This window comes from Natrix helvetica, assembly GCF_964273705.1.
Source record: "Natrix helvetica genome assembly, chromosome: 4".
Lineage (NCBI taxonomy): Eukaryota > Metazoa > Chordata > Lepidosauria > Squamata > Natricidae > Natrix > Natrix helvetica.
The window spans coordinates 132,636,871-132,664,808 of NC_138550.1; the positions used below are offsets into that span (position 1 = coordinate 132,636,871).

General features: G+C 37.1%; 2 protein-coding genes across 7 annotated transcripts in view; both read right to left on the reverse strand.

The window, feature by feature from the left end:
- The window catches only part of PDE7A (phosphodiesterase 7A), a 559,958-nt gene that overhangs the window by 456,618 nt on the left and 75,402 nt on the right, over positions 1-27,938 (reverse strand). The gene's annotated exons all lie outside the window — the stretch shown is intronic.
- Positions 7,893-27,920, reverse strand: ARMC1 (armadillo repeat containing 1). 5 transcript variants are annotated; one of them, XM_081952416.1, is made up of 7 exons: positions 27,784-27,920; positions 25,150-25,349; positions 19,598-19,689; positions 15,318-15,507; positions 11,401-11,517; positions 11,217-11,291; positions 7,893-10,072 (listed from the first exon to the last, which is right to left on the reverse strand). In XM_081952416.1, the coding sequence occupies exons 2-7, from the start codon at positions 25,321-25,323 to the stop codon at positions 9,881-9,883; spliced, it is 840 nt and encodes a 279-aa protein (XP_081808542.1). In that variant the 5' UTR covers positions 25,324-25,349; positions 27,784-27,920; the 3' UTR covers positions 7,893-9,880. The 5 variants fall into 5 exon arrangements, with proteins under 5 accessions (XP_081808542.1, XP_081808543.1, XP_081808541.1 ...); XM_081952417.1 differs by having other exon boundaries at positions 27,687-27,884; XM_081952415.1 differs by having other exon boundaries at positions 25,150-25,346; positions 27,581-27,884.

A 27,938-nucleotide genomic window follows, 5' to 3' on the forward strand; every position in this document is an offset into this window, starting at 1 on the left:
AAACTGAAAGACAAAAAAAGTAAGTATAAAAAGTGGAAGGAGGGGGACATAACTAAGGCAGAATATCAGCAAATAGCCCGAGCCTGTAAAAATGAAGTGAGGAAAGCTAAGGCTCACAATGAAGAAAGGCTTGCCACAAAAGTAAAAATTAACAAAAAAAGCTTCTTCCAACATGTTAAAAACAAGAAAAAGGTTAAGGAAACAATTGGTCCATTGCTAGGAGAAAGTGGCAAGAAGGTGACAAGCAACAGGGAGAAAGCAGAACTATTTAACTCATGTTTTGCATCTGTCTTTACACAAAGGGATAAAACAGTCCAACCTATCAAAAGCAGCACCACAAAATTAGGAACACAAATTGAAATAGGGAAGAAAATGGTAAGTGAGCACCTGTCTACCCTAGACGAGTTCAAATCACCAGGACCGGATGGATTACACCCCAGAGTTCTGAAGGAACTAGCAGACGAGATCTCAGAACCACTGAATTATATCTTTCAGAGATCCTGGAACACCGGGGAACTACCAGAGGACTGGAAAAGAGCTGATGTGGTTCCCATCTTCAAAAAAGGGAAAAAATTAGATCCAGGAAACTACAGACCTATCAGCCTAACCTCAATACCAGGAAAGATTCTGGAAAAAATAATCAAGCAACGAATTTGCAAACACCTAGAAGCAAACAAAGTAATAGGCAAAAGCCAACATGGATTTGTCAAAAACAGATCATGCCAGACTAATCTTATTGCATTCTTTGATAATGTGACAAAATTAGTGGACCAGAGGAATGCCGTTGATATAGTTTACTTGGACTTCAGTAAGGCTTTTGATAAGGTAGACCATAACCTACTACTAGATAAAGTAGAAGAATGTGGGTTAGACAGCATCACCACCAGATGGATTGGTAACTGGCTGACCAACCGCACTCAACGTGTAGTTCTCAATGGAACTGCATCTACATGGAGGGAAGTATGCAGTAGAGTACCCGAAGGCTCTGTTTTAGGCCCAGTACTCTTCAACATCTTCATCAATGATTTGGATGAGGGAATAAATGGGGAACTCATCAAATTTGCAGATGATACCAAGCTGGCAGGAATAGCCAACACTCCAGAAGATAGGCTTAAGATACAGAAGGATCTTGACAAACTTGAACATTGGGCACTATCTAATAAAATGAAATTCAATGGTGAAAAGAGTAAGGTTCTACATTTAGGCAACAAAAACGGAATGCACAGGTACAGTATAGGTGATACCTTACTCAGTAGTAGTAACTGTGAAAGGGATCTTGGAGTCCTAGTGGACAACCATTTAAATATGAGCCAGCAGTGTGCAGCAGCTGCCAAAAAAGCCAACACAGTTCTAGGCTGCATCAACAGAGGGATAGAATCAAGATCACGTGAAGTGTTAATACCACTTTATAATGCCTTGGTAAGGCCACACTTGGAATACTGCATTCAGTTCTGGTTGCCACGATGTAAAAAAGATGTGGAGACTCTAGAAAGAGTGCAGAGAAGAGCAACAAAGATGATTAGGGGACTGGAGACTAAAACATATGAAGAACGGTTGCAGGAACTGGGTATGTTTAGCTTAAGAGAAAGAAGGACTAGGGGAGACATGATAGCATTATTCCAATATCTCAGAGGTTGCCACAAAGAAGAGGGAGTCAAACTATTCTCCAAAGCACCTGAGGGTAGAACAAGAAGCAATGGGTGGAAACTAATCAAGGAGAGAAGCAACTTAGAACTGAGGAGAAATTTCCTGACAGTGAGAACAATTAATCAGTGGAACAGCTTGCCTCCAGAAGTTGTGAATGCCCCAACACTGGAAGTCTTTAAGAAGATGTTGGATAGCTATTTGTCTGAAACGGTATAGGGTTTCCTGCCTAGGCAGGGGGTTGGACTAGAAGACCTCCAAGGTCCCTTCCAACTCTACTATTGTATTGTATTGTATTGTATTATTAAGTATGTAAGAGCTGTGCATAAGCACACCAGTGTGCCTACCATCCCTGTCCTAATGTTCCTTTTTATTCGTATCCATTTCATGTATTCAAAATCATGTTTATACTTATATCTATTATCTAATTCATACTTGACAAAATAAATAAAATAAAAATAAATAAAATAAAAGTTTTCAGAAATCACCATACAGGTTTGGGGATTCTGAGTTCACTTAACTATCTGGACCATCCCCAGCTTAGGAAAAGCTGACATTACTTCACTGACTTTCTTCCAGAATGACTCCAGCTTCCTTCCACATGATTAATACCTTTTTATTAATAATCAGATTAGTTTTTACACCCCTTTTGCTGCAGGCTATATTGGTTAGTAATTCTGGGAACTGAAGATTAAATAAATCTGGAATCCAATTAGCAAAGATCTATTGGATCCTCTCTATCTTATACATTTCCACATGCGAACCAAGCACTTGAGAATGGCTGGAAAGAGAGTAAATGCTGGGACTGTTGTGTCACTTACTGCCTAAAAAGCATGAGTGTTTCCCCATGCAGGAGTCCTTACGTTATTCCCATGCTTTTTCTATTGCTGAAAAAACTGGACAGTTAATCTGAAAATGGAAACAATACCTATTGCAAATGATTCACTCTACTGTGACTCCAAATTGAAAGAGTAAAGGCATATTGCAAAAAAAGATAAAAATCTTTGAAGATTTTTCAAAGACAGAGAAAAAGTTCACAGTCTAATCTTAGCATATTACATAACACTTTCAACATTAGTCAGAGTACTGTATGTCCTTCCATATTCAAGTGTATATTAACTCGATTTTAAGAGTTCTCCTGTAGCCCTCTTTTTTCACTTTCATTGATGAAAGGATTATTTTTTTTGAAAATCAAAATCTTACCTAGTTCTCCCTACTTGCAACTAACCTGTTATTGCAACGGAGGAATAACAGATGCAGTGTTAATGTTGTTGAACCAGATCTCTACACTATGTGATGTTGCTAATCTCTTACACAAAGATCAATCTTATTAGCAAACAGCCACTTAATTCTTAAAAGCCTTTGTAAGCATGATTACTGGAGCTAAGTGTCATGCATTTGGGGAGTGTTGACAATTGCTTATATGCGTTCCCCCCCCCCCAAATTTATTTTATGCTTCAGATTTGATGCTTGAAGTCACTTGCCCAATTATTACTATAAAAATTCTTCTTCATTGATAGACGTGAATGGATCCCTCTATATCAGGATATAACACTGAGATAAATGTTGGAAGCAAACAGAAAGAAAACAACAGATTCTTTGTGCTTTATGAAGTTCTCAATAGCTTCTTGACATGACTGGATGTGATTTTGATACCGGTAAACAAGTGAAGAAAACCAGAAAAGTTACAGGAATTCCTGAGGAGTATATTGACTTTCCCCAAATTTGTGTTTCCAGATGTGTTATGCCTACAAGTTCCAGAATTTCCTACTCTGGTCATCCTATCTGAAAATCTTGGAGATTTTGTCTGAGATGGAATATTGTTCCATATGAAATAGGAGTTGGATTTGAAAAAAGAGAACCATTATTCACTGTGTCTATAATAATAAAGGCCCTGTATAGGAAACGTATCCATGTAATAATTTCCTGTGGCATCCTTCAAAATGAATAGTCAACACACACCAATATAAACAGGGCTATGCTTATACCATAAAAACCAAATCTGCATAACCAAATCCTCTTAAAGAATGTAGAATGGCTAGTATTTATGAAATCTAAACATGCAACCTTCATCTTCAGATATAACAGGCTTTTGATATGTCCTGTGGTCCTGATCTGTCTAACAAGGAGAGATAAGAAGCAGTCAGTTAGGCCAGTTCAGCATGGTAGCTGCTCACATTCTGAGTTAATTTAACACTATCAAGCCTAGCTGAAAAGCATTTATTCTGATCCAGTATTTCATAGCCAGAAGGAAAGCCAAAACATTTTCAAAAGTCATAAAAATGGTCTCACCACATTTGATGCAAGACATTTGGCCAAAAGTAACTATTTATGGAAACAAAGCATTATGCTGGTAGGTCTCAAGTTTCACAAATCATAAAATTAAGAACAATGATGCATAAAAATAAAACATAACAAAATCTGGTCTTATTACCTCTTGAGGATGAATCAGTTTCAAAAAGTATTTTGAAGTGAGATAGAAAGAAAGCTATTTTAAAAAAATAAGGCAGATGGAACTGGATCTCACTCATTTTACTGTTTTACTGATTTATAGTCAAAGGCTATGGAAGGCAATTGAAGTATGGTTCCTATCAAGTTTCTATGCTTTGCCATTTATTATTTCAATTTTTGGAATCTTGATAAAACTTGAAATTTAAAAAGAACAGCAAAAAAAGTAAAGATAATCAAATCAGTGTCTACAAAGAGTACCTTGGCTTTCATGGAAAAAATTCTCGAATTCAAACTTCTTCCTGAACATTGGGACAACAGCTGATAGTCTGGGTCGCTAATACTGAACCAGGTGAGTTAGAAATTAACTTGAAGTGAGACTGTTGTCCATTCATCAAAATAAAATTTGTAAAAATTGAAACGATTTAAAAGTTTGATGGAAAAGTATACTTCAGTATTGTGTCAGGCACAATAAAGGAATTCCTCTGACTTCGTTAGGCAAATAATTGAGCTGCTTTAATTGGAAAGCCCTGTCCTGAATGTCCACCATCACTAAGAGCCTGCAGGGAGGGGGTTGGAGCAATGTAAAGCAGGTTAGAATGCTGGAATGTCAACTTGCTTTTGTCTAACTCATCATAGAGCATTACTTTACCTTTACAAGACCAAAAACATGGTTTTCTTATCATACACTAGGTCCCTCAGTGACCAAACTGAATTATATACAATTATATTCTGACCGCATCGATCCAGTTACTACTTGTGGCAAAAGCAGAGCTTGATTTTGTAACAGCCTGTTCATTTTACAAGGGACACAGTGGCTCAGTGGCTAAGACGCTGAGCTTGTCGATCAGAAAGGTCGGCAGTTCAGCAGTTCGAATCCCTAGCACCGCATACTGGAGTGACCTCCCATTACTTGTCCCAGCTTCTGCCAAACTAGCAGTTCAAAACCATGTAAAAATGCAAATAGAAAAATAGGGACCATTTTGGTGAGAAGGTAACCATGAGCCTTTGGAGTTTAGTCATGCTGACCATATGACCACGGAGACGTCTTCGGATAGCACTGGCTCTTCGGCTTTGAAACGGAGATGAGCAATGCCCCCTAGAGTTGGGAACAACTAGCACATATGTGCGAGGGGAACCTATTCATTTTACACTCTACATTGGTTCTTTACGGCATATGCCCTTTCCCGCCCGTTTTCCTATCCCCTTTACTGCACTATAAATCCAAATAAAGGATATTCTGATATTTTATTTTCCTCAAAAATGTGTCAACTATGTGGGTCTGGATGTATTAAATTTTGTAATGAATTATGTTTTATTATTGTTAAAGTTCGTTAAAAACTGACAAATCTTTCTGATCATTTTTCCCCTCAGTCAAGTTTATTAAAGTCAAATAAATATTGCAGAATGTTTCTGCTAAACTGAACTCTAATCCACAAAAACATCTATTAATAAAGGTGCTTAAAACCTCACAAGATGCTGTTGTTTTTGCTGCAACTAATTCAACTACACATAAACACTGAAAAAAGTTATTAAAATAACAATCTACTATTTTACGTTACATTGTAAATAGTCTACATTAGAGATTAAATGAATCAAAGTAATCTACATATTGCAAAAGACCAAGGTAAATGAACAATTCTCACCTAAGTATGAGGGAGCATTTGCAATCAACATCTTTAATATTCAATTTCCACAATGCTATCACTGTTCTGCCATCTGGTGTTGATTTGAGAGAACAGCATCACATTTAAAAATACATGTTTAAACAGAAAGCAAATACTTCAAAGATTTTTTTTTTAAGCTTTGGAATCCATCCACTTTGTATATAATAAAATAAATATGAAGAGTATCTAAGCTATAACAGGTAGTTCAAGTAACAATTATTTTAGCCCACATATACTGCATACATACATCTTACTTTGCAAATGATGTTGTGGCTTTGAAATTAACACTAGGGCAAAATGTACATGTCAACATGCTTTCACACACCAATCGCTAACTGCTACTAGCTAACAACTAATTGCAGTTTTGGCTTCAAATAATACTGAAAGAAAAGTATCCAATGTAATGACAGTCGCACAGGAAAGAAGTAAAAATACATTCATTCATTAAGTCATCCTAGTAATGCATTGAAACCAAACATAGCCACGTTGCATTACTTTATGCATTTTCTATATTTGGGTTTGAATTATGACTTTTGGATATTTTATTGCTGTTCATCTGATACTAGCAACCCAAATCTGGCTTTTTAACTATACCGTAGGCCAAAATGTAGGAGAACTCCCATCAGATTATTTGTTTCTCACAAACTTCAGGAAAGAGAAAATAGAAATTTCAGTTAAGACCATGAACTGAGCAAGACAATGCGTTCTCATGTCATTGGAAAGATGACACTGGAGGTCCAACCACTAAAACGAAAGGAAATAATCTGAAAAATGAATCTCTTTGCTCAACAGCAGTGGGAACACTCTCTACTAATCAATCATAATGGGTTCTTACACAATCTAAAGATCTTCCTGCAAGATATAAAGATATGATCAATCTAAGAGCAGAAACAGGCATTTAAGACCAATTATAATGTTTTGGAGAATTTCTATAAAGCAATTTTCATTCTTAAATATCCAGGAGACAGTATTTCCACAGAACAATGAAAGGTCACAAAAATTAAATGTTCTGTTTACTAAAAATAGAAACCAAAAAAATAAAATAAAAAATAATGCAAGTTTGAGAATTTTCTTAACACGTTTTGCCATGATGGTGATATTTTTACAAGTGGCGGTTCTCTCTATATTGAACATCCGGTATTGAAAAAACCAGCAAGAATAAAATTATCCTATAGATAGTTACAATATTGTACTATGAGCTTAGTAGCATTTTCATTTGAACAGAAATGCATAGAATTGTATGGTTTGCATGATTAGTTGGCCTGTGTTGTGTCCTGATGAAAAAAAATACTTCTTACAAAGAACCATATTTTGCTTCAGTAGTTCAGCTCACCTGGGAAATTAATATAACGGCTCCATAATATAGACAGCAACATGCTTCAGTTGGCTCAGCAATATATAAAATATACAACTATCTGCCAATATCTGGAGGTTTTAGCGATATTCTTTACATAAAATTTCATTAAACATGCACTGTCCACATTTGAAGGACACTGCAATCAGAACTGTATCTAGAAATTAAATTAATCTTTTCATTTTATGGGCCATTTTTCTTATATCCTTACCTAAATTATTAGATAAGGTGTGATGCAGTTCTTTTTTTCTTCTCCTGCTGGAGAGTATATAAATGATTTCTCCAAAGAGGAAACCTCTCATTGTTGCATAAGATTTAATAGATAAGTCCAAAATATTTCAAGATTACAACACTGTCTCGCCAAAATGCCTTGTTCCCACTTTACCAGAATTGAATCAGCTTTGAAATAATAGAATAATTAAATCTTGCTACAACATTTAGAATAGTCCATTTCAAGGACATATTTCTGCCATTAAATCAGAACAGCTATTCTTACATCAAAACACTTACAGCAAGGACGGAAAAGGGCATTTTGAGGTTGAAGCATTCCATATTCTCAGTTTCTGCTAACAAAAAGCATAAGTTTTATTCGTGGTCAAAATAGGTTGAAAAAATATCTCCTCTTTTTATGTTTGTGAGCAACCAGTGTACATTCACAATGCAACTGCACTTACAAAAAATCCTTTTCTGCCGATGCAAACAAACCATCATCTTATGAATTCTGAACTTTGTGTTTCAAAAATGCTGGAAAAATCCTTATAAAAGTAGAAGGATGCCAGTTCATTATATTACACTTTTATTTTACAGTTTTGCAAAATCTGTTTTACAGATACAGTAACTGGGACAGCTGCAATACTGACCAAAAAAAGCATACTTACAAACCAAATACACATTTTAATATTTACTGGTATAGAATCACTAATATCCAAAGAGATGTGTCATGTAGTAAAGGAGGTGTGCGGCAATGCAAAATGTAGAGAAAAGATGTTAAAATGAAAAGTAAACATTGCATCCATGGTTACACAGCGGAGATCTTTGCAAACACATTTGGTATTGTAACATTCTAGGCAGCAATATGCTTTGTAATACATATTGATTATAATACATGCCTTAGAAAGCTTGTATTCTGTGTGTGTAAACTTTAACCAAATAAAGATATGATAAAGCAGAAAATAATCTAATCTGAAAGTAAATTCTTCATCTTAAAAGGACACTGCATTCAGGTGAATTTTAAATTATTTTTGGATTATTCCTTCTCTGTTGCACATTAGTTTCGTTTATATGAGAATTCCATGATGCTACTTAATTGCTGCGATTGTGCAAGACAAAACTACGGTCTTCCAAAAGATAAAGCTTTGCCTCAAAAGTCAGTATCTGTAACAACTGTAGCGCAAAATGAATTGCAAAGGACTCAATTTTTGAACAGCACTGCAATTTCTCAGCTATACTCCTGTGGTGCAAAGTAGCAGTTGTTCTAACAAACTGAGAAAAATCTCAGCTGAAATTTCAATAATCTAATTGCTCTTCTCAACATCTTGCCTACTGAAACAGCACCTGTTTTATCACTATTGGGAACTAAAAGACAAGATCCAAGCACTTTAGAACTTCTTTAAGGAGCTACGATGCAAGATGATGCTCTCCAAGTATGAGTGTTTTAACAGACTAACTACAATGCACTTTTAGGGGCTCTTCATCTTTTCAAAGATGCCCCTCAACCCTAGCTATCAGGCACTAATTTTGCCCTGCTCCTGGCTCTGACATGACATAGACTGTCATACAGCTCCAAATATCAGCCCTATTGACACAGGACAACAGCTTCTTTAAAAGGCAATAGGAATAATATATGGTTTCTACCAAGCCAAAACGTTTAAAATGTAGCGGCACAATGGCATATTCAGCATCCTGTTTCTTATCCCTTCTCCATAACCTTATATTTTCAGCTCTCACTCAAAAGTTTGTTTCCAAATCAGTCGCCATACTTTCTACTACAGACAAAGTACCATGGGAACAAATTGAAGTCTGTGAAAAGCAAAGACCTACATTCCAATCAATAGTTTCTTGTCATCCTTGGAAAATCACAGCCTTCGTCAGAAGCATTTTTACAGCAGATTATTTATAATGTGTATAAATACACATGCATTTCTGTCTTAACTTCTTCTTACTAAAACGTTCCTATTGAAAATGGCTATGGGCTGACAATTAAAAAGAAAAAGAAAAACAAATCCCCAAGTTTAAAGTCCAAGTCATCTTACATTTCTACAAATAGAGCATGACACCCTGTCTCTGAAAAAAAAAGGTGAATAACTCTGTCTTTCTTTCCTTCTAATTGAAATATATAATCTGAAATAAGGCTAAAAAGAAAAGGAAAAAAGGCATTTCATTTTGTAAAATCAGAGCTAACGATTTCTTTGCACATATGTCCTGACATTTGTGTTGAGTGGGCTCTGCACCTATTTATCATGAATGTTAACGTAAAGCTTCATAAATTCAAAAATGTTTGGTTGATCATGGACCCACATTAAAAAGTGAGGCAATAAAACATAAAAGGAGGGGGAGGAAGGAATGAACAAACATTGATTTGAGGCTTCCTTCTTCTGACTGCTCAAAAGGCCAAAATGTCCAATAAAATGTAAAACACAGTATATATTTTGTGTAGTCTAAAAAATCTGTTACGATAACTTATTGCAAATTGCACTCGGCAGTTCGCCAAAATAATGGAAAAACTACCCCCTGTTGGTTGGCACAGTCCTTTAGCCTTGATTCAAAGTCACCAATAGAAGGATCTGGAAAGAAAATTTGCAGCTGTGCTCAGCCAACTAGCTGCCCCTTCTGGGTGTGATCCAACACGGGACACGGCTTTGTCTTGCTCCTTTGAAGGACTTTCATCTTCTGGCAAGTATTCAGGAAGGTCAGTATTCTGCTCCACTTCTACTGGAGTATCTTGGAAAGGAACCAACATCTGCAAAAAAAATGAAACATGGTGTTAACACGCGTCGTGGAATATCATACGTTATTTTACAAAATTTGTTTTTGCTTTTCAGCTAGGTTACATTTATTTCTGCAATCAGTTTCATATAATTTAACTTTTATTAGCAGAAAGGATAAAAATGACTTTTTAAAGGGAGTTTTTTTAAAAAGCTAAAACATGTGTGTGTGTGCGTGTGTGTGTGTATGTATATATGTATATATGTGTGTGTTGTATTTATGCTGATAAATAAATAAAGGGAGACTAGTATAGATCTATTTCAAGCTATTTAGCTCTCATCAGCTAGCCGTACCCTTACTGGGATTTGAACCTGGGCTGTATACATATTAGGCAGATATCTTAGCCACTAAGCCACAGGCTCTCCTCCTTATCAGCTGAACCAGGGAATTAGGTATGTATTTGTGTTACAACCCCTGATATGCCCAAATATGGGAGGGAGCTCACTACTCCCCCTTTCTGTCCTTTGGATCATTACAGAGGACCATCCAGGCAGAAAACCATATTTTTATTTTTAATGTTGCCTTTTTATATTTGTGTTGTATTTGTGCTGATAAATAAATAAAGGGAGACTAATATAGATCTATTTCAAGCTATTTAGCTCTCATCAGCTAGCCGTACCCTTACTGGGATTTGAACCTGGGCTGTATACATATTAGGCAGATATCTTAGCCACTAAGCCACAGGCTCTCCTCCTTATCAGCTGAGCCAGGGAAGTTCTGCCTGGATGGTCCTCTGTAATGAGCCGAAGGACAGAAAGGGGGAGTAGTGAGCTCCCTCCCATATTTGGGCATACCAGGGGTTGTAACACACACACACACACACACACACACACACACACACACATATATATATATATATATATATATAATTATATGTGATGGATATTATTATATTGGATGAAAAGATTACAGTTATTGTTGCTGCTGTTATCTTAGTGCTGGGGTGTCAAACTTGCATCATCATGTTGTTGTCATGTGACATATCACGACTTTCCCCCCTTCCCTAAAACAGGGTTGGGCATGTAACATATCCGGCCTGTGGGCCACGAGTTTAACACCCCTGTCTGAGTGTCAAAACCTTTAACAATATACTTTAATTGGGTGGGCAGTTCTCTCACCTCTTCTCCACTTTCACTTTTTACAACTTGCTGGGCTTTCATAACTTTGGTTGAGGCTATTGCTGTGCCCAGTGCCTGCACAAAAATGGAAAAGGGAAAGAATAAGAAGAGCAAGATTAAAAATTTAAAAAAAATCTCTACCTGAATCTGAGAATAATGAAAGCAAACCATTGGGAACGCTTACCTCTGCTTTTAAATCTGATCTGATTCTGACAACACATCTTTGGATTGCCATTTGAAATGTAAAGCTGATGACCCCTTTAATTTTAAGTAAGGCTTCTTCGCACAGGTTTCTCCGTGACTGGAAATTAAAGAGATGCAGTTAATGGGTCAATGCTAAGTAAAATAACATGAAGTTAACATCTAGGTGCATGTGATTATATACAAGCAGAACCACATTTTTAAACAATAAGAAATAATTGTTTGCATTTGGCTGTAGGGAAATAAAAGGGTAACATTTCTGCTTACATTTTGAAGGCAAACTAGGGAGAAATCAACTGTGAATAATGATGGAAAGTGCTGAAAAGCAAAGCAGCTTTTCTTTGTTATGATCAGCTAAACAGTCTCTTGTGATTTAGTTCTGACTGACTGAAATCCTCGCTGATGAGCAGTTAGTTTTAAGTTGCTGTTTATCAGACATCTTGTATCCATACTGACTGAATGCATCAAAGCAGCTGTTACATCCTTCAGCTTCCTTATCTGTGGCAGCTCATGAACATCACTGCACTACACAACTCAACTCTGATGTCAACTGACAATGTCTGCTTATAAAATCGCAAGCTCATCTTATGCTTGAAGCAAATGACAGGGCCTCTTCCATGCAACAACACAACAGTAACCTATGCTAGTTTCATCAACTCTGGATTGCCCCAGCATGCTTTAATGCTTTTAGGGACTTCTGGGGAAGAAATGGCAAAGTGAAGATGGCTCTGTTAAAAACAGACCTAATGGCTACAGTGGAAGGAAGAGCCAGCAAGCTGGCCAGATCTTTGTGATTCCTTCCTTGTCCTTCAGATCACCCGCAAATGCTCCAGACCAGGGATCTCCAATTTTGGCAACATTAAGACTTGTGGACTTCAACTCCCAGAGCTCCTCAGCCAGCAACTCCACAAGTCTTAAAGTGGCCAAGGTTGGAGACCGCTGCTCCAGACAGTTGCTCTTCGCTCTCAGTTTAACAGTTATGGAAGATGAGAAAATAGCCATGTTGCTCAAACCACGGTTGGTAGCTTCAAAAGGATACTGCTTTCACATATTTCCTTTTCTAATCACTTTCAGAAATTGTTTGTTAACTCTTTGGATTGGCAAGGCTGAAAACAACGAATGAGTTTTCTTCTAGACTTATTGGGAAAAGTTTTAATTAGACGTTTAAGGGGGGTATTTGTACAAGTGTGTAGAAGAAACAGCAAAAGTGTCAGTAGAATTTTAATTTTGGAAGGTTATAAACAGACTGATGGAACAGATGAATTGGAAGTAAGATTTTAAAATTATTATCAAAACCTTTTCAGTGAGAAAATGCTTTTGTTTTGTATTTTTTTTTAAAAAAAAAAAGATAGGATGAGACTTTGAAGGTTGGACACTAGAAGGCACCAGAAGAACTAAAGATAACAATTGAAGGAGAAGAACATCTAAATTTGGCTTACTGATACAGAATGAACTATTGTAAAATATTGTAACATTGGATATATTGAAGGATATTTTTGAACAATGGACCCAAAAGTTAATTTTAAAAGTATCTATGTGTTTAATAAATGTAATGGGAGAACAAGAAATTTTCCCTGTCAAGATTGAGATTAATTTTAAAGTAGACTCAAAGTAGACTTAAAAATGATAGCCTACAAAAATGATAGGGAATATAGCAAAATAGCACTTATACATAAATACCACGTCATAGTGCTTGTAGCCTCTCTAAGCAGTTTACAGAGTCAGCATATTGCCCCCAACAATTGGGGTCCTGGATAATTTTCCTACATTGGATTTACAAAATGAGTCTTGTTAAAACTTCCAAGAATTTTGTGAGAAGGGAAGAAGAAAATAATTTTAAAAAATCAAATTGTAGAACATTATTTGAAGGGATTAAAGATCAACTTTGTTAAAGGGATTATAAAGTTGATGTACTTGATCAAGGTTAAAAGAGATATGAAGTTATGTCTGGTAATGAGGAGACCTAAGGACATTTTATTATCCAACTAAGGTAACATCATCCGTAAGAGTGAGTTTGGGCTTTACTACTTGGGTAATGAAATGCCTGCAAGCAAATAAACAAGTTCAGAGAGCACAAAGGACTCCACAGTATTTTCTTGGCTTTTAGAAACATTTAAGACACACCAATGGCCAAACACATAAACAACCAAGTTAATTACAATAACAGGGACAAATTTAGGGGAACTAATTAGATCTGTTTTAATGAAAGAAGGAGAAAGCAAGCCAAAAGAGAAATGTTATTCTGGAAGTGTAGGCCTGAGTCCATACTGGGTATGAGCAAATACTTGATTTGAAGATTCAGTCAAATCACTGAATCCTCTTAGAAAGCTGAATCATTAAACATGTGAGATGCCTTTAAATCTATTAAAATAAATTGAATCCTTCTGCAGAAATCTTTTTTGGAATCATTTGTAATTTAAATCAACCTGTCTCAATCATTGGGATCAATTCAAATCAGATTTCGTCTCATTCATACTTCCTACATCGTGCATGCTGATTGTTACTCAGATTATCACCCCACCAGCTTTATTAGCGAGGATGCACCATCTGCAAATCTGCTTCTCTTACAGGCTAACTGGACCAAGATGTAAGGCAGTGCAGCAAAAGATCAGGTTCAATAATTTACAATGATATAGGACTGAAACTGAAACCTAAGGGGCACTGTAGATAACCTGTTCAAACAATTTTATATTTTTCTGGGCAGCCATAAAAAGCTAGACATGGCCCTCGGATGTTTTCTACAGGGGAATGGAGGATAAATATACAGAATCTATTTGATGCTCTATAAAAACTCCACTGAGATCTCATTTAATATCTGCTATCCAACAGTCAAAAGAAATATACAAAGTACAACGACTGCAAACAAAGCCAATTATTTAAAAAAACTATTTTTGGTAGATATATTTTTTTATTCTTAATAAAAAAAATGTAAGGAGAATTTTAAATTAAAAAAATAGCAAGAAAAGTAACTTCCCTTTATTTGGTTGTAGATAACCCATACAGCAGTTGCAGTATTGGTGAAATATTGCTGTCTCCCATATTGTATTATTTTAGAAAACAATCGCCATATGCAGATGGCAGAGTTCTTAAAGAGCTCAAGATGTGACACCGCTGAACTCCCCAAAATGAGTAACTTGTTTGTCAAATAGGGCTTAATGCCGGAAGACTGGAAGGCATCAAATATGACACTAATTTTTTAAAAGAGACCAGGAGGGATCAGGATAATATGTTAGTCAGCTTTATTTATTCCAGATAAATTGGTAGAAGTGGTCTTGAAAGTTAAAATAACCAAGAATTTTGTGTGCCTGGGCAATCCTAGTAACTTTTTTAGATTATGTGATTTATAGTTTAATTTTCTATGATTGTATATTATAAACCACCAAGTTCTTGGAAGTAGAATAATATAAAAACACTTACATGTTTTGTATGAATCTATTGGCGTAGGAGAGAATGGAAATCAGAATGGACCTGAAAAGAATATTCTGAAAGAACGTGTAGCCAGCCACCTGACAAGATTGGCAGGCTGTTCGGCCCATGTCACTATTTTCCTATAGATTTCCATTGTAATTACATATGCCCAATTTCTTATCCAAGTCTTTTACGTACTTCCAGGCTCTAAAGCGGTTGAACATAGATCAGTAAGTTTATATATTCAGAGATATTTCTGTGGTTAGTTCCCTGGGAAATGTGAAGTTATTCCTGAAATGTTCATTACAAAGTTATTTGTAATGTCACACCCAAGGGATTTGAAAATAGACTTAACGCACATTGATTATATTTACATTTAGTTACACGTTACATCTAATTTACACACATAGAATATGTTTACAAAAAAAAATCGTTCTCTTTTTCATATTTCAGTGTGAGTTATAATTTCTAAAATGTATCTGAATTTCTTACCGAATCATCAAGGCCATCTATGTGTAAAACTACTGTTTTAGCACGTTTATTTGTACTTCCAAGAAAAAACTGAGCTTTTCGACGTCTAGAATTCATCTCATTCACATTGTCCATGTCAGACATATTGGAAGACTGAAGAATATCATAGATTTCTGAAGCTAATAGTTTTGTTTCCCCAGGCGTTGTGGTCCTATGGCAAAGCAAAATCAGATTTATTTAGATGTATTATAGTTTTTTCTTAACCCAATTACTTTTACAATTCTCCCAGAAAAGACAGCTGTTTGTTTTTTACTTCTACAACATAAGCAGGACTATAGATCCTAAGACTATTTTTCAATCTTGGTCCTTAGTTTTAGAAAACAATTACCCCTTACAAAAAGATTCCTTTCCTAAATACTTTCCAGAAGATGACGGAGATATTCCAGAAAGAGTTTGGTGTCTTATTTTATCATTATAGTTAATTTATTATGGATGTTGGGTTAAATAGTTTATTGGGAGTTGAAGTCCAGACATATTAGTGGATGAGGTTGAGAAACACTGAGCTAGTTGTTGTATGTCTATAAGAAAAAAAAATCATAGATTTGTGGTAGTCAACTGACATTCTCCAGTGCATAGGAGTAATAGAAAAACCAGAGACGAATGGGAGGGGGGGGGGGCATGAACAAATGAAGTATAAGGAGCAAAACAATCTGGTAGCTGACGTTGAATAAATGGGTGACAATCAGATGAGAGAATTCAAAAAAAGACATTGAGCCATTCAGAGCCCCAACAATGAATTAGAAATATGACTCTTTAAATAATATCTGTTTAAGGGAAAATATTTAACACAGGGTTTAACGTAAGTGTATTTATATGTACACATGGAAAGGCATAAATCTAAATCTACAAGCATGACTGAGCTGATAGTCTGGGGAACTGAACATAAGGGGAAAAGATATGAAAGTTGCTTGGAACAGAATATAAATGTTATACGGTGCTCCCATCCAGAGTAATGTCATATAAAAATTTTGAGAAAGTAGTACTTAGCCTTGGAATAAAACAACTCAACCTTACTTGGATCTCCTTTCAGAAAGTATTATATTAAAGATAGATGAGAAATTGCTGTTAGATAAACATTAAGATGAACATTAAGGAAGGATATTAGCATAAAGTTAAATAGTAGCTTTGAAATATGTCTCTGTGTATATTTCCTGTAGGTATATACACACTCTTTGTCTAACATCTAACATATGTTTTATAGTTTCAGAGATCAACACAAAATCACAAGGGTAATGAACACATTTCAGCACACATACAACCCACAAAATGGAGAAATAGAAATCCAAAATGGAGAAATAGAAATGCTGAAAATGGGATTATAATATTTAGGGGCTATTTTAGTTTAATCAGAACAATGCTCCTTTGGTACAATAATAATGTTGCAGGTGAAACTCAAAAAAATAGAATATCGTGCAAAAGTTCATTTATTTCAGTAATGCAACTTAAAAGGTGAAACTAATATATGAGATAAGACTCATTACATGCAAAGCAAGATAGTTCAAGCCGTGATTTGTCATAATTGTGATGATTATGGCTTAACACCTCATGAAAACCCCAAACCCACCATCTCAGACAATTAGAATATTACATGAAATCAATAAAACAAGGATTGTACATAGAACAATATCGGACCTCTGAAACGTATAAGCATGCATATGTACTCAGTACTTGATTTGGGCTCCTTTTGCAGCAATTACTGCCTCAATGCGGCATGGCATGGAAGCTATCAGTCTGTGGCACTGCTGAGGTGTTATGGAAGACCAGGATGCTTCAACAGTGGCCTTCAGCTCTTCTGCATTGTTTGGTCTCATGTCTCTCATCTTTCTCTTGGCAATGCCCCATAGATTCTCTATGGGGTTCAGGTCAGATGAGTTTGCTGGCAAACAAGCACAGTAATCCCATGGTCATTGAACCAGGGATTGGTGCTTTTGGTAGTGTGGGAAGCTGGAAAATAAAGTCAGCATCCCCATAAAGCTCGTCTGCAGAAGGAAGCATGAAGTGCTCCAAAATCTCCTGGTAGACGGCTGCATTGACCCTGGTCTTAATGAAGCATAGTGGTCCAAAGTCCTGTTGCTCAGTGGTCCAAAGTCCTCTTTTCTGATGAGAGAAACTTTTGCATCTCATTTGGAAACCAAGGACCCAGAGTATGGAGGAAGAATGGAGAGGCCAATCAAGCACAGTAATCCCACGGTCATTGAACCAGTTTTTGGTGCTTTTGGCAAACGTTGCCATGCCGCATTGAGGCAGTAATTGCTGCAAAAGCGGCCCAAACCAAGTACTGAGTACATATGCATGCTTCTACTTTTCAGAGGTCCGATATTATTCTATGTACAATCCTTGTTTATTGATTGCATGTAATATTCTAATTGTCTGAGATGGTGGGTTTGGGGTTTTCATGAGCTGTTAAGCCATAATCATCACAATTATGACAAATCACGGCTTGAACTATCTTGCTTTGTATGTAATGAGTCTTATCTCATATATTAGTTTCACCTTTTAAATTGCATTACTGAAATAAATGAACTTTTGCACGATATTCTAATTTTTTGAGTTTCACCTGTAATTCTTCTCCATATTTCTGGAATGGCCTATGAAAATATTATCAGTTCCTAGAAAATTTCAGTTGTAAATATTCAGTAAGTATTTTATTATTGTATTTAACTTATTTGATTATTCCCTTTTGTCAATCAAGGTACTTTGTTACTGAGCAAATAAACACTTGCTGCATTATTCGTTTTGTTCCCCAATAAGTTAGTTCTAATTGCATAACAAAACTTGAACTATATCTTCAAAAAAATTATTTAGGCATGTTCCAATTAAGCACAGCAGATGGCATTGTTGCCTTTTCTTTAGGAACATTAAAATTAAAAAGGAAGCTGTTTTCCTAAACTCCATACTGCACTATACAATGTGCATCCATTGCCTCAATAATTAATGTATAAAATGTTCACGATTTCAAAGAATCCCAGAAAGTCAAAATCAAAGAATGAGCTACCTCTCCTGTTATTGCTTGCCATTAATTGTACATAAACAAAAATACTTATTGTTCCACAAACTATAATTTAAAAAAATCCAGCTTAGAAATGAGTTGAGTCACACTTGTATTTTTCTCACCATCATATGAAAAATTAGTGTGTGACTGTCATGAAGAAAATACAAAATCCAATCTATAGATTCAAAATAGACTCCTGCTATCCATTAGCAGTGCACTTATTATCCTCTGTTATATTGAATAATAGCCACAGTAGCTAAAGGATTTTATTCAATTGTCATCAAGGAATTCTGGATTCATAGTATTACCATATTGAAGGATATCATTCTCCCCTTGCTTCTGGCAACTTAAGATAATCAGTTTAAACTTCTAACGGGAATTACAAGCAATTAAAGCTGTACTAAATTAAAACTGATAGAAATGGTTAGATTTACAGAAGTGTGGGTAAGGGAGATATATACCTGCAAGGGATTCTTGTGCAATTAAATGCATATTAATTTAGCTGATTATTTTAGGCAACTAATAAATTGGAAAAATCTGTGCTGGATTTAGTTCAACTTATCCTAGCAAAAGTAGACTAGCATGGAATAAAAAGTGCTTCCAGCTACATAATTAGTGTTCGGCTTTCATTAATTTGCCAATCTGCATTAAAAGTTCCTAGCTATCAAGATCCCCCTAAATTATAAAATAGGAGAAAAAAGGCATGGTAAAGATCCTCAGGATTATCAAACGAGCTATGAATGTTAACCTTCAGCTATTCATGGACCGCTGATCTAGTTAACATAAAGCATAAAATAAGCTAAAACAACTGCACAAGATCTGCACTTAGTACCTTTTAGCAACATTTAGGATACTTATGTCCTTCAGATACTTATGAGACTTCTTTAAGATTGGCAGTGCTGGGATTAGCTGATGAAACCTGTACTTGGGATACAGCAGGGCTAACTTCGCGTCTCTTAGGACCTTCATACAGGTAGTTTTCAGGTTATCACCAGTCATTCAGTGTCTATTCAAAGCTACAGTGGCATTGAATGAATGGTACTTATGACAGGTCCTCCTAGTTCCAGCCAGTGCACTGTATCTCCAGTCATACGATCACTGCTACCTTTCAAGCAGAGATTAAATGATCATATTGTATGGAATCAGTAAAAAGAAATTGCCTTTGAATTGCTGCATATATGACTTGGAAAGCAATTTTAAAGGAAAAGACAATCAGGCACATTTACCACAGAAAGCATGCTACACTTACTTCTGTACGACAGTCTGTAAACTCAGCATCATTCCCAGTTCACTTTTCATCCTTTCTCTATTGGCCCGACATTCCGCCAAATAACGTAAAGCCTATTAGAAACAAATGGATCAAAGAATCAACCAAAGCAAAAGACATTTTCTTTCACACCTCTCAAAAATGCATTGTAGTAATTCAAAACATTGGGAAATAGGTTATTTGACGCTTACAACATAAAGCAGGGGTGTCCAAACTTGGGAACTTTAAGACTTGTGGACTTCAATTCCCAGAATTCCCCAGCCAGCATGGCTGGCTGGGGAATTCTGGGAGTTGAAGTCCACAAGTCTTAAAGTTCCCAAGTTTGGACACCCCTGACATAAAGCTACTGCTTATTTATTTATTCATCCCATTTCTATATCACCCTTTTCACCTGTTAGCATATATGTGCTAGGTAAATATAAAAAATAATGTTTGTCTCTCTATAAAGTAAGAAAATAATAATGGGCAATTCAGATTTGTTCGATTTCAGATTTGTTTCAAATTTGGCTATTTCTACACTTGGGATTTTAATAATCATATGGACATTCCGCCTAATACATATGCAGTTAGAATATACAGTCTGTCTTTGGGAGACTGCATATTAAAAAATAACTGGGTTTTGATTTTCATATTAATTCTGGAAGCACAAATTAGGTAAATGCAATGAAGAGTTAAATGAATAGAAATTAGAAAGAGGGCAGGGAAGAGGGCAAGGATGGTGAAAGACTTGGAGATCCTGTGAAATTGGTTAAAAGTGCATAGGTCTTAGAAGCCTCGGCTAAAGAAAAGAAAGCTAAGGGAAATGTGATAGCAGTCTTCCAATATTTGAAAGAATGTCACAGAGCAGAGTATGTGAATTACTCTCCAGAGCAGTCAAGAGTAGCACAAGAACCAATGAGGGGAAGCTTTGTTGACTGAAAGCCATTCAGAAGTGGAACAGTCTGCTTCCTGAAGTTGTGGGTGCTCCATCATTGGAGGCTTTCAAAAAAGATTAGAAAAAAAGATTGTCTGGAAATGATATTTCCAACCTTTTGATTAACTTCAGCCTTGATTTCCCCAACCATAAGGTAAAGGTTCCCCTCACACATATCTGCTAGTCGTTCCCGACTCTAGGGGGTGGTGCTCATCTCCATTTCAAAGCCGAAGAGCCAGCGCTATCCGAAGACGTCTCCATGGTCATGTGGCCGGCATGACTAAATGCCAGAGGCACACGGAAGCGGTTACCTTCCCCCAAAGGTGGCCCCTATTTTTCTACTTCCATTTTTCTACTTCCATTTTTACATGCTTTCGAACTGCTAGGTTGGCAGAAGCTGGGACAAGTAACGGATGCTCACTCCGTTACGCGGCACTAGGGATTCGAACCGCAAAACTGCCTACCTTTCTGATCGACAAGCTCAGTGTCTTAGCCAGAGCCACCACGTTCCCAGCCATATCAATATACAAATTATAATGTTCCTTACAAAACCAACTGATGTATATGCAAAATACATTAAAACCAAAAAACATTACTTTTAAATTTATCCACTGTTTTTCCGCTCAGGCACTAAAAATCCTGCTTCAATTTTACCAGGAAGGATTTTCAGTGAGAGAGCAGGGAGACAGCTCAGTAAGATAAGGAGTGTGGAGAAACCCCCGGGGGGGGGGGAGGAGGCCTTGGGAGATCCAGCACAAGCCACAGATGAGTGCCTCTCCACTCAAGCACTAAAAATCCTGCTTAGATTTCATCAGGGAGGATTTTCAACTCCCAGAGCAGAGAAACTTGTCCACAACACCCCATAAAGGACACAACTGCATCAGGCGTCCCAAGGTCTCCTCCAATGAAAGGTTCGCCGTCTTCTTTACTTGGGACCCTTGTCTGCTTAGCGACCCTTGATATCACTTAACAACTGCAACCCAGAGTGCCTGGATTATGGTCATTGAGAAAAGCAGTCTTATGATATCTTACTTAACAACCATTTCACTCAAACAACTGAGATTCCAGTCCCAATTCTGGTCATAATTCAAGGAATACCTACAGTCCACATACATTCCAAGATTCTCAATACCCCAGCCAGCCTTGATTTTCCATAAAGGCAAATCATAAGGTCTGTAATTTTTTTGCTACTGGAGTAGTATTTTCAATTTGTTAAGAGTCTGCTTATAACAGCTGAAAAAAAATATGCCTCAGATCAGAAGAGAACGTCATATGGTTAACAAAAAACTAGGTTTATCAACTAGTAATTAGATTATTAAGAGTCAGTTTGGAGTTAAAGCATAAGGCTAGAAATTGGGAGATCGTGGGTTCTAGTCCTGCTTTAAGCATGAAATCAACTGAATGATTTTGGGCCTTTCTCTGAATCCTAAGAAAGAGAAAGTGGCAAACCACTTCCAAAACATTGCCAAAATATTGCCAAGAAAACTGCAGGGATTTCTCCAGGCAGTCACCAAAAATCAACAATGACTTGAAGGCACATACACACAAAAATTAGTTTACTGAATATAGGTAGACTTCTCTTCTTTTTCAATGTTAATTATAATTTTTTCTTCTAGATTCTTAAAGCAATCGCTGGAATTTGAAAATACCAAGAAAACAAAGAATTTGAAAGAGGAAAGTGATTTTTTTCTTAATATAAAGAATGATCATTCCTAAAAATCAATAAGTGTAAATAAGTGTAAGTGTAAATAGAACTATATATCACCTCCCCCAACAGAGGAAAAAGGGGGGAAATGAATTTGGTTAAGATTGCAATGTAAAACTGTTTTAAATGAAGAGATTCTATTTGGTTTGTTTCTACTGCTTCTGATAATTTATGCTTGAAATAGAAAAATGACATTTAGAATTTAATTTGAAGATTTAATAATATGCAATTATAGAACTGTCTTATAATAACAACAGGTAATATAAAAAAATTGAAGTTGCAACTCTGTATTTTATTGTAACAGATAGGGGTTGGAGGTCAATACCTTTTACTTCTTTTTTAAAAAAAAAGTCCTGCATATTTCCTCACCCACCCATCCACCCACCCTCAGCTCTTTTTTTGCTTAATCTTTATTTTCATTACATTTTACATTACAATAAACCTCAATAAAACATTTGGAAGCAAAATCCCAAGAAAGGTAGTAAGCTTGAACAAGTTATTGAAACTTCTGAAAATGCCAGTTTAATTTGTTAATACTAGTTTCACCTTGGCTTCTGTCCTTCATGAACCACTTCAAACTCAACTGCAGAAAATACAACTTCAGCAACGAGTGGTCAACGTCTGGAATGCTCTACCCAACTCCACTGTTACAGCCTCAAACCTTCACAGCTTCAATCTCAAACTGTCTACCACGGACCTCATCCCATTCTTAAGATTTCATAAAGTGGGCGTGCATAAGCGCACCAGCATGCCTACCATCCTTGTCTTACTGTCCCCATTTATCTGTATTTACTTCCTTTGTTCATGTTTATGTTCATACCTATACTTATCTTGTACATGTTTGACAAATAAATAAATAAATAAATTAGCAAACAGTATATCAAAAGACCTTGATTAAACTGCATAGATTTGCTTCTACCTTCAAGGATTATCAGGACTTAAATTTATGTTCAAAGAAATACCTAAGATATATATACAAGCAGGAGCTGTCAGGAGCAAGCTGTTTCTCTATAGAGATTTAAAACTTCGAGTGTTATTGAAAGAAATGATGAAACTATATTAACACAAACCATTCGAGAGCTATGAATTAAGTAAGCCGTATGTTATATTTTAAATATAAATCTATGTATTTAAAATAGCATAGGGTCCCTCGTCTTGTTCAGGGATTAATCTCATTGAGAATAATTTACACACATATACACTCTGCATACTGTTTCTTTCTGGAATGAACAACATTACCCAAAGTACAGAAAAAGTGGTGCTATAGATTAAAAATAAATACTAAAATGTAAGAAAAAAACTAGATGCACACTGATGTGAATAATAAATAAATAGCCCCAATGCAATATAGAAATTAGATTTCTAATATGGGCCCTAGCACATTGGATTTTATGGTTGCAAGCTTCATTATATCATGCATCCGTATTTTTCAAGACACACAAAACCTACTTGTAGACCCCTGCATAGAGTAGTAGACAGCATCTGGTCAGAATTTCTGAGCTTAGAAACTTGTAACAGACTGTAGGGAATGTCCAACACATGTACCACAATGTACATCTATTCTGGCAAAAAGTGAAGGCTAGCTAGCACACAAGTCAAAAATATCACAAAACTTCCTTGAGTAAAATGGATGTCCTACAAACATCCAAGCCAAGAACAGAAGTTCACGTAATAATGAATGAAATAACTTTAGTTGCAAAATGCTGAGTAAATACAGGTTTCCAAATGTTACATTGCCTTGTAAAAAACTTTGTTGCTATATCTCCGTAACACTAAGCAGCTAAGATTTTTTTTTGCCTTATCCCTATGACCATACAGGCCAGTGATGGCGAACCTTTTTTGGCTCACGTGCCAAAAGGGGGAGAGAGAAGGGGGGTTGTGCGTGGGCATGCCACACCCATAATGCAAAGTGCATGTCCCCAGTGCGCATGTGCGCATGACCAGCGCTCCCCCCCCCCATTTTTGGCATGCTTTTTTCGCCCTTCCCAGGCTCCAGAGGCTTTATAGGAGCCTGGGGAGGGCAAAAACAGCCTTCCCTGCCCCCACCGGAGGCCCTCCAGAGGCTTCAGGAGCTTCCCTGTAGCCTCCGAAACACAAAAAACTGGCCCTATGGGCAAACCGGAAATTCAGGAATGGATTTCCTGTTTGCTTGTAGGGCCGGTTTTACTCCTCCGGAGCCTTCAGGGGCCTTCTGGAGGCTTCTCTGAAGGCTCTGGAGGGCAAAAAATGATCCTACGAGCAAACCGGAAGTCACTTCAGGGAAGCCTCCGGAAGGCCCCTGAAGGCTCCTGAGGGCTAAAACTGGCCCTATGAGAAAACCGGAAGTCACTTCCTGAACTTCCAGTGTGCCCATTGGGCCAGTTTTTTGCACTCCAGAGGTTTCAGGAGCTTTCCTGAAGGACTTTTGGGGGGGGAGGACTTCTGGGGGGAGGGGAGGCTGTTTTCACCCTCACTAGACTCCTATAAAGCCTCTGCAGCCTGTGGAGGGAGAAAAATGGCCTCAAAAAAAGGCTGAAGTCAGGTGGCCACCACACGCATGCGCGCTGGCTAGCTGACAATGCCTCGCGTACCCTCACAAATGGCTCCGCGTGCCACCTATGGCAAGCGTGCCATAGGTTCGCCATCCCAGATATAGGCAGATGAGCTGTAATGTATATTAAGTGTGCTATAATCATTTTCATTTCAGCAATCTTTCCATGTTTCAGTGGGATAAAGGATTTAACTTGATCTACTCAGGATGTTTCAACACATCTAGAGAACACAAATTCAAGCAATTTTCCACATTTGAAGTTACAATACTTGAGTGTAATCATGAAAACGCATGCTAGCAAATATGCATTTAGAGTCTTACGTTCTAGATTCCATAGCTACCCAAAGCCCTTAATGCTACAAGATGAGCTATCCAATAATACTTACAAGTAGTGCTGAATGTACAACTGGTGGGTTGGGATGATCCAAAAATAATATAAGGCCTGGTAGACATCCCTGGTCCTGGACAATTGCTCTTCTATTCAAAGGATCAGCTGCCAGATCTCTCAGCTGGTTTACTACGGTGAGTGCATCAGGCTCCACATTCATTGAGGTATTCATTTTTCTTTGTCATACATATGATTCTACTACAAAGGAAGTTGTTATCAATAACTATAGTGATATGAAATAATTTCATAAGTGCTAAAACATAAATGCATGCTAAGGTTTAAAATAATATATAATTATATATTATAGGTATACTGGTCTTCTTGTATTCGGGTCTTTTCCCGTGTAAGATTGAGATTGTTACAATCTTTATATATATATAAACAAGCTGTGAGATTTTAAAATTGTGAAGTCTTGCATCGGAATCTACAGGACTACATAAACACCTTAGCAAGATTAATATATGCAGAAAATAAATATTTTAGTTTTTTATTTGGTAATATCACAAAAACATAGAAAGTAGATTTTGAATATTTATTAAGTATGCTAACCATTTGTGGATTTATTTTTTCTCTCAAAGACTAAACATGGCTACAATTACCCATTATGTAATTGGTATATTATTTGTATTTGTAATACATATTGTATTTGTAATACATAATAAAGTAATTGGTATATTATTTGTATTTGTAATACATATATACATACATACAAGGTAGGCGTTTTAATTTAATCATAGCTTGGAGCATTTTTTAAATAAATAAAAAGCTAGAAACACAATAAGTATATTACATTCCTACAAATATTGGAGGATTCTTATAAGTTTCACAGTTAATTCCATATATAATGACGATCAACATTCCCTGAAAAACCACCACTATAAATCTTACTTTGCAGTACACATACCAACAGGGTATATTTTCAATTAAGGTAAACCCAAAATATAGGTAGTCCTCAACTTACATGAATTCATTTAGTGACTATTTGAAGTTACAATGGCACTGAAAAAAATAACTTGTGATCCTTTTTCACACTTGATAAATGACTCATATTTATGATGGTTGCACTGTGCCAGTGTCATGTGGTCCTCTTTTGCGACCGGCTGACAAGCAAAATCAATAGGGAATCAGATTCACTTAACAACCATGATACTGACTTAACTGCAGTGATTCACTTAACAACTGTGGCAAGAAAGGTCATAAAATGGGGCAAAAGTCACTCAACTGTCTCGCTCAACAACAGAACTCACTTAACAAAACTCACTTAACCACTGTCTCACTCAGCAACAGAAATTTTAGGCTCAACTGTGGTCAGAAGTTGACAACTATCTGCAGAGCTCCCTCTAAATGGGAAGTGACTGTCCCCATTTGAATAGGCCTTTAACCCTAACCCTAAAAACTCTTGATTCTTATTCAGAAGTTCCACACCAAAGCAAATTGAAGGAGTGCCAAGGTGAAGAATTTTAGAATCAGACCTAAGCAATACTATATAGTTTATATAGTTTATATAGTTGACATATGAGAAATTTTGTTTAGAGCGACACAAATATCATATAACTACTCAACACTTTCTTACTGTAACTAAATTCAAAGCCAAGTAACTTGCTCACACAAACTTTAGAAAGAAGCTTCATTAAAAAATTTGTAGATAATAAGGTCTGATGAATCCCTAGGATTCAAACTACAGAAACCCCAGTATGGGAAATAGTGCCTTCAAGAAAGCATATGACTGCGTTTGAAGTGCTGTTCTATGGATACTTAATTGGAAATCGAGCAATTTCACTAGCACTTCCAAGCACACAATTACAGCTTTCAGAGAAATGGCACTGCAAAGTCCAAACTTATGCATATTCATCCACCAGTAGTCTGCAACTTATTTCTAGAAATACATATTCCAGTTAGGACACTGGACCTTGCACCTTTTCTTTTGCTTTCATGCTTACAAGTGGTAAACTCCACTCGACCCCTGACAACTGCCTGGCCTCCTTGCACTTTGTTGCACTGCAACTCTTGCATTGGGAGGGATCCCATATTATTAACGAAATCACTACACTGGTTTTAAGGGAGGTAAATAGGATTGCAACTTCACTCATTAAAGAAAAAGCTAATTACCCGATCTGTGTTTCCGTTTGAACGTTAACAAGATTGAGTTGAGCTCTAAGGCTAAACCCTTAACTAGCAGCCAACTGCCACGGGGTCTTGTGTGATTGCAAATCCTTAGTCTTGGCCAGGAGGATAATTTGGATCTCTAAAAGAACTCCAGGCATCGAAGAAGTAGCGGCGTTCATGATCTTCGTCTTGTGTTCTTTGCCGACCGCCTTCAACCCACTCCCACCTCAACTCCCTATCCCTTTCCTGCCCACCCGTCCGTCCCGTCCCCGTCCCCCGCAAGCCCCATTCCCAGGTCCAGGGATCCCCATTACCGCCCTCACTTTCATTGGACGCAGAAGGGGAGGCGCTTTGGTACTCCCGCCCCACGGAGGAAGGACCACTCCAAATCACGTATCGGCTAATGCCGCTGTCGCCGCCTTCGCATACCCGGAGACCCGGGCAGAGGAGCCGCTTGGAACTTCCGGGCGCCCGGCGAAGGTCAGCAGCTGAACTGGAATCGCCGACCCGCCAAGGCAGCATTCACCCAGCAAGGCGGGCGATCCCCGCTCTCCGGCACCGCTGCAATCCCTGAGACGCGATTGGCTGCAACCGAAGGCGTCTTCCCTCCATTCGTGGCTCGCCTTATTATGAGCACCCCCTCCGATTGGCTTATTCCGGGTCAGGGATTCTGAGGCATTG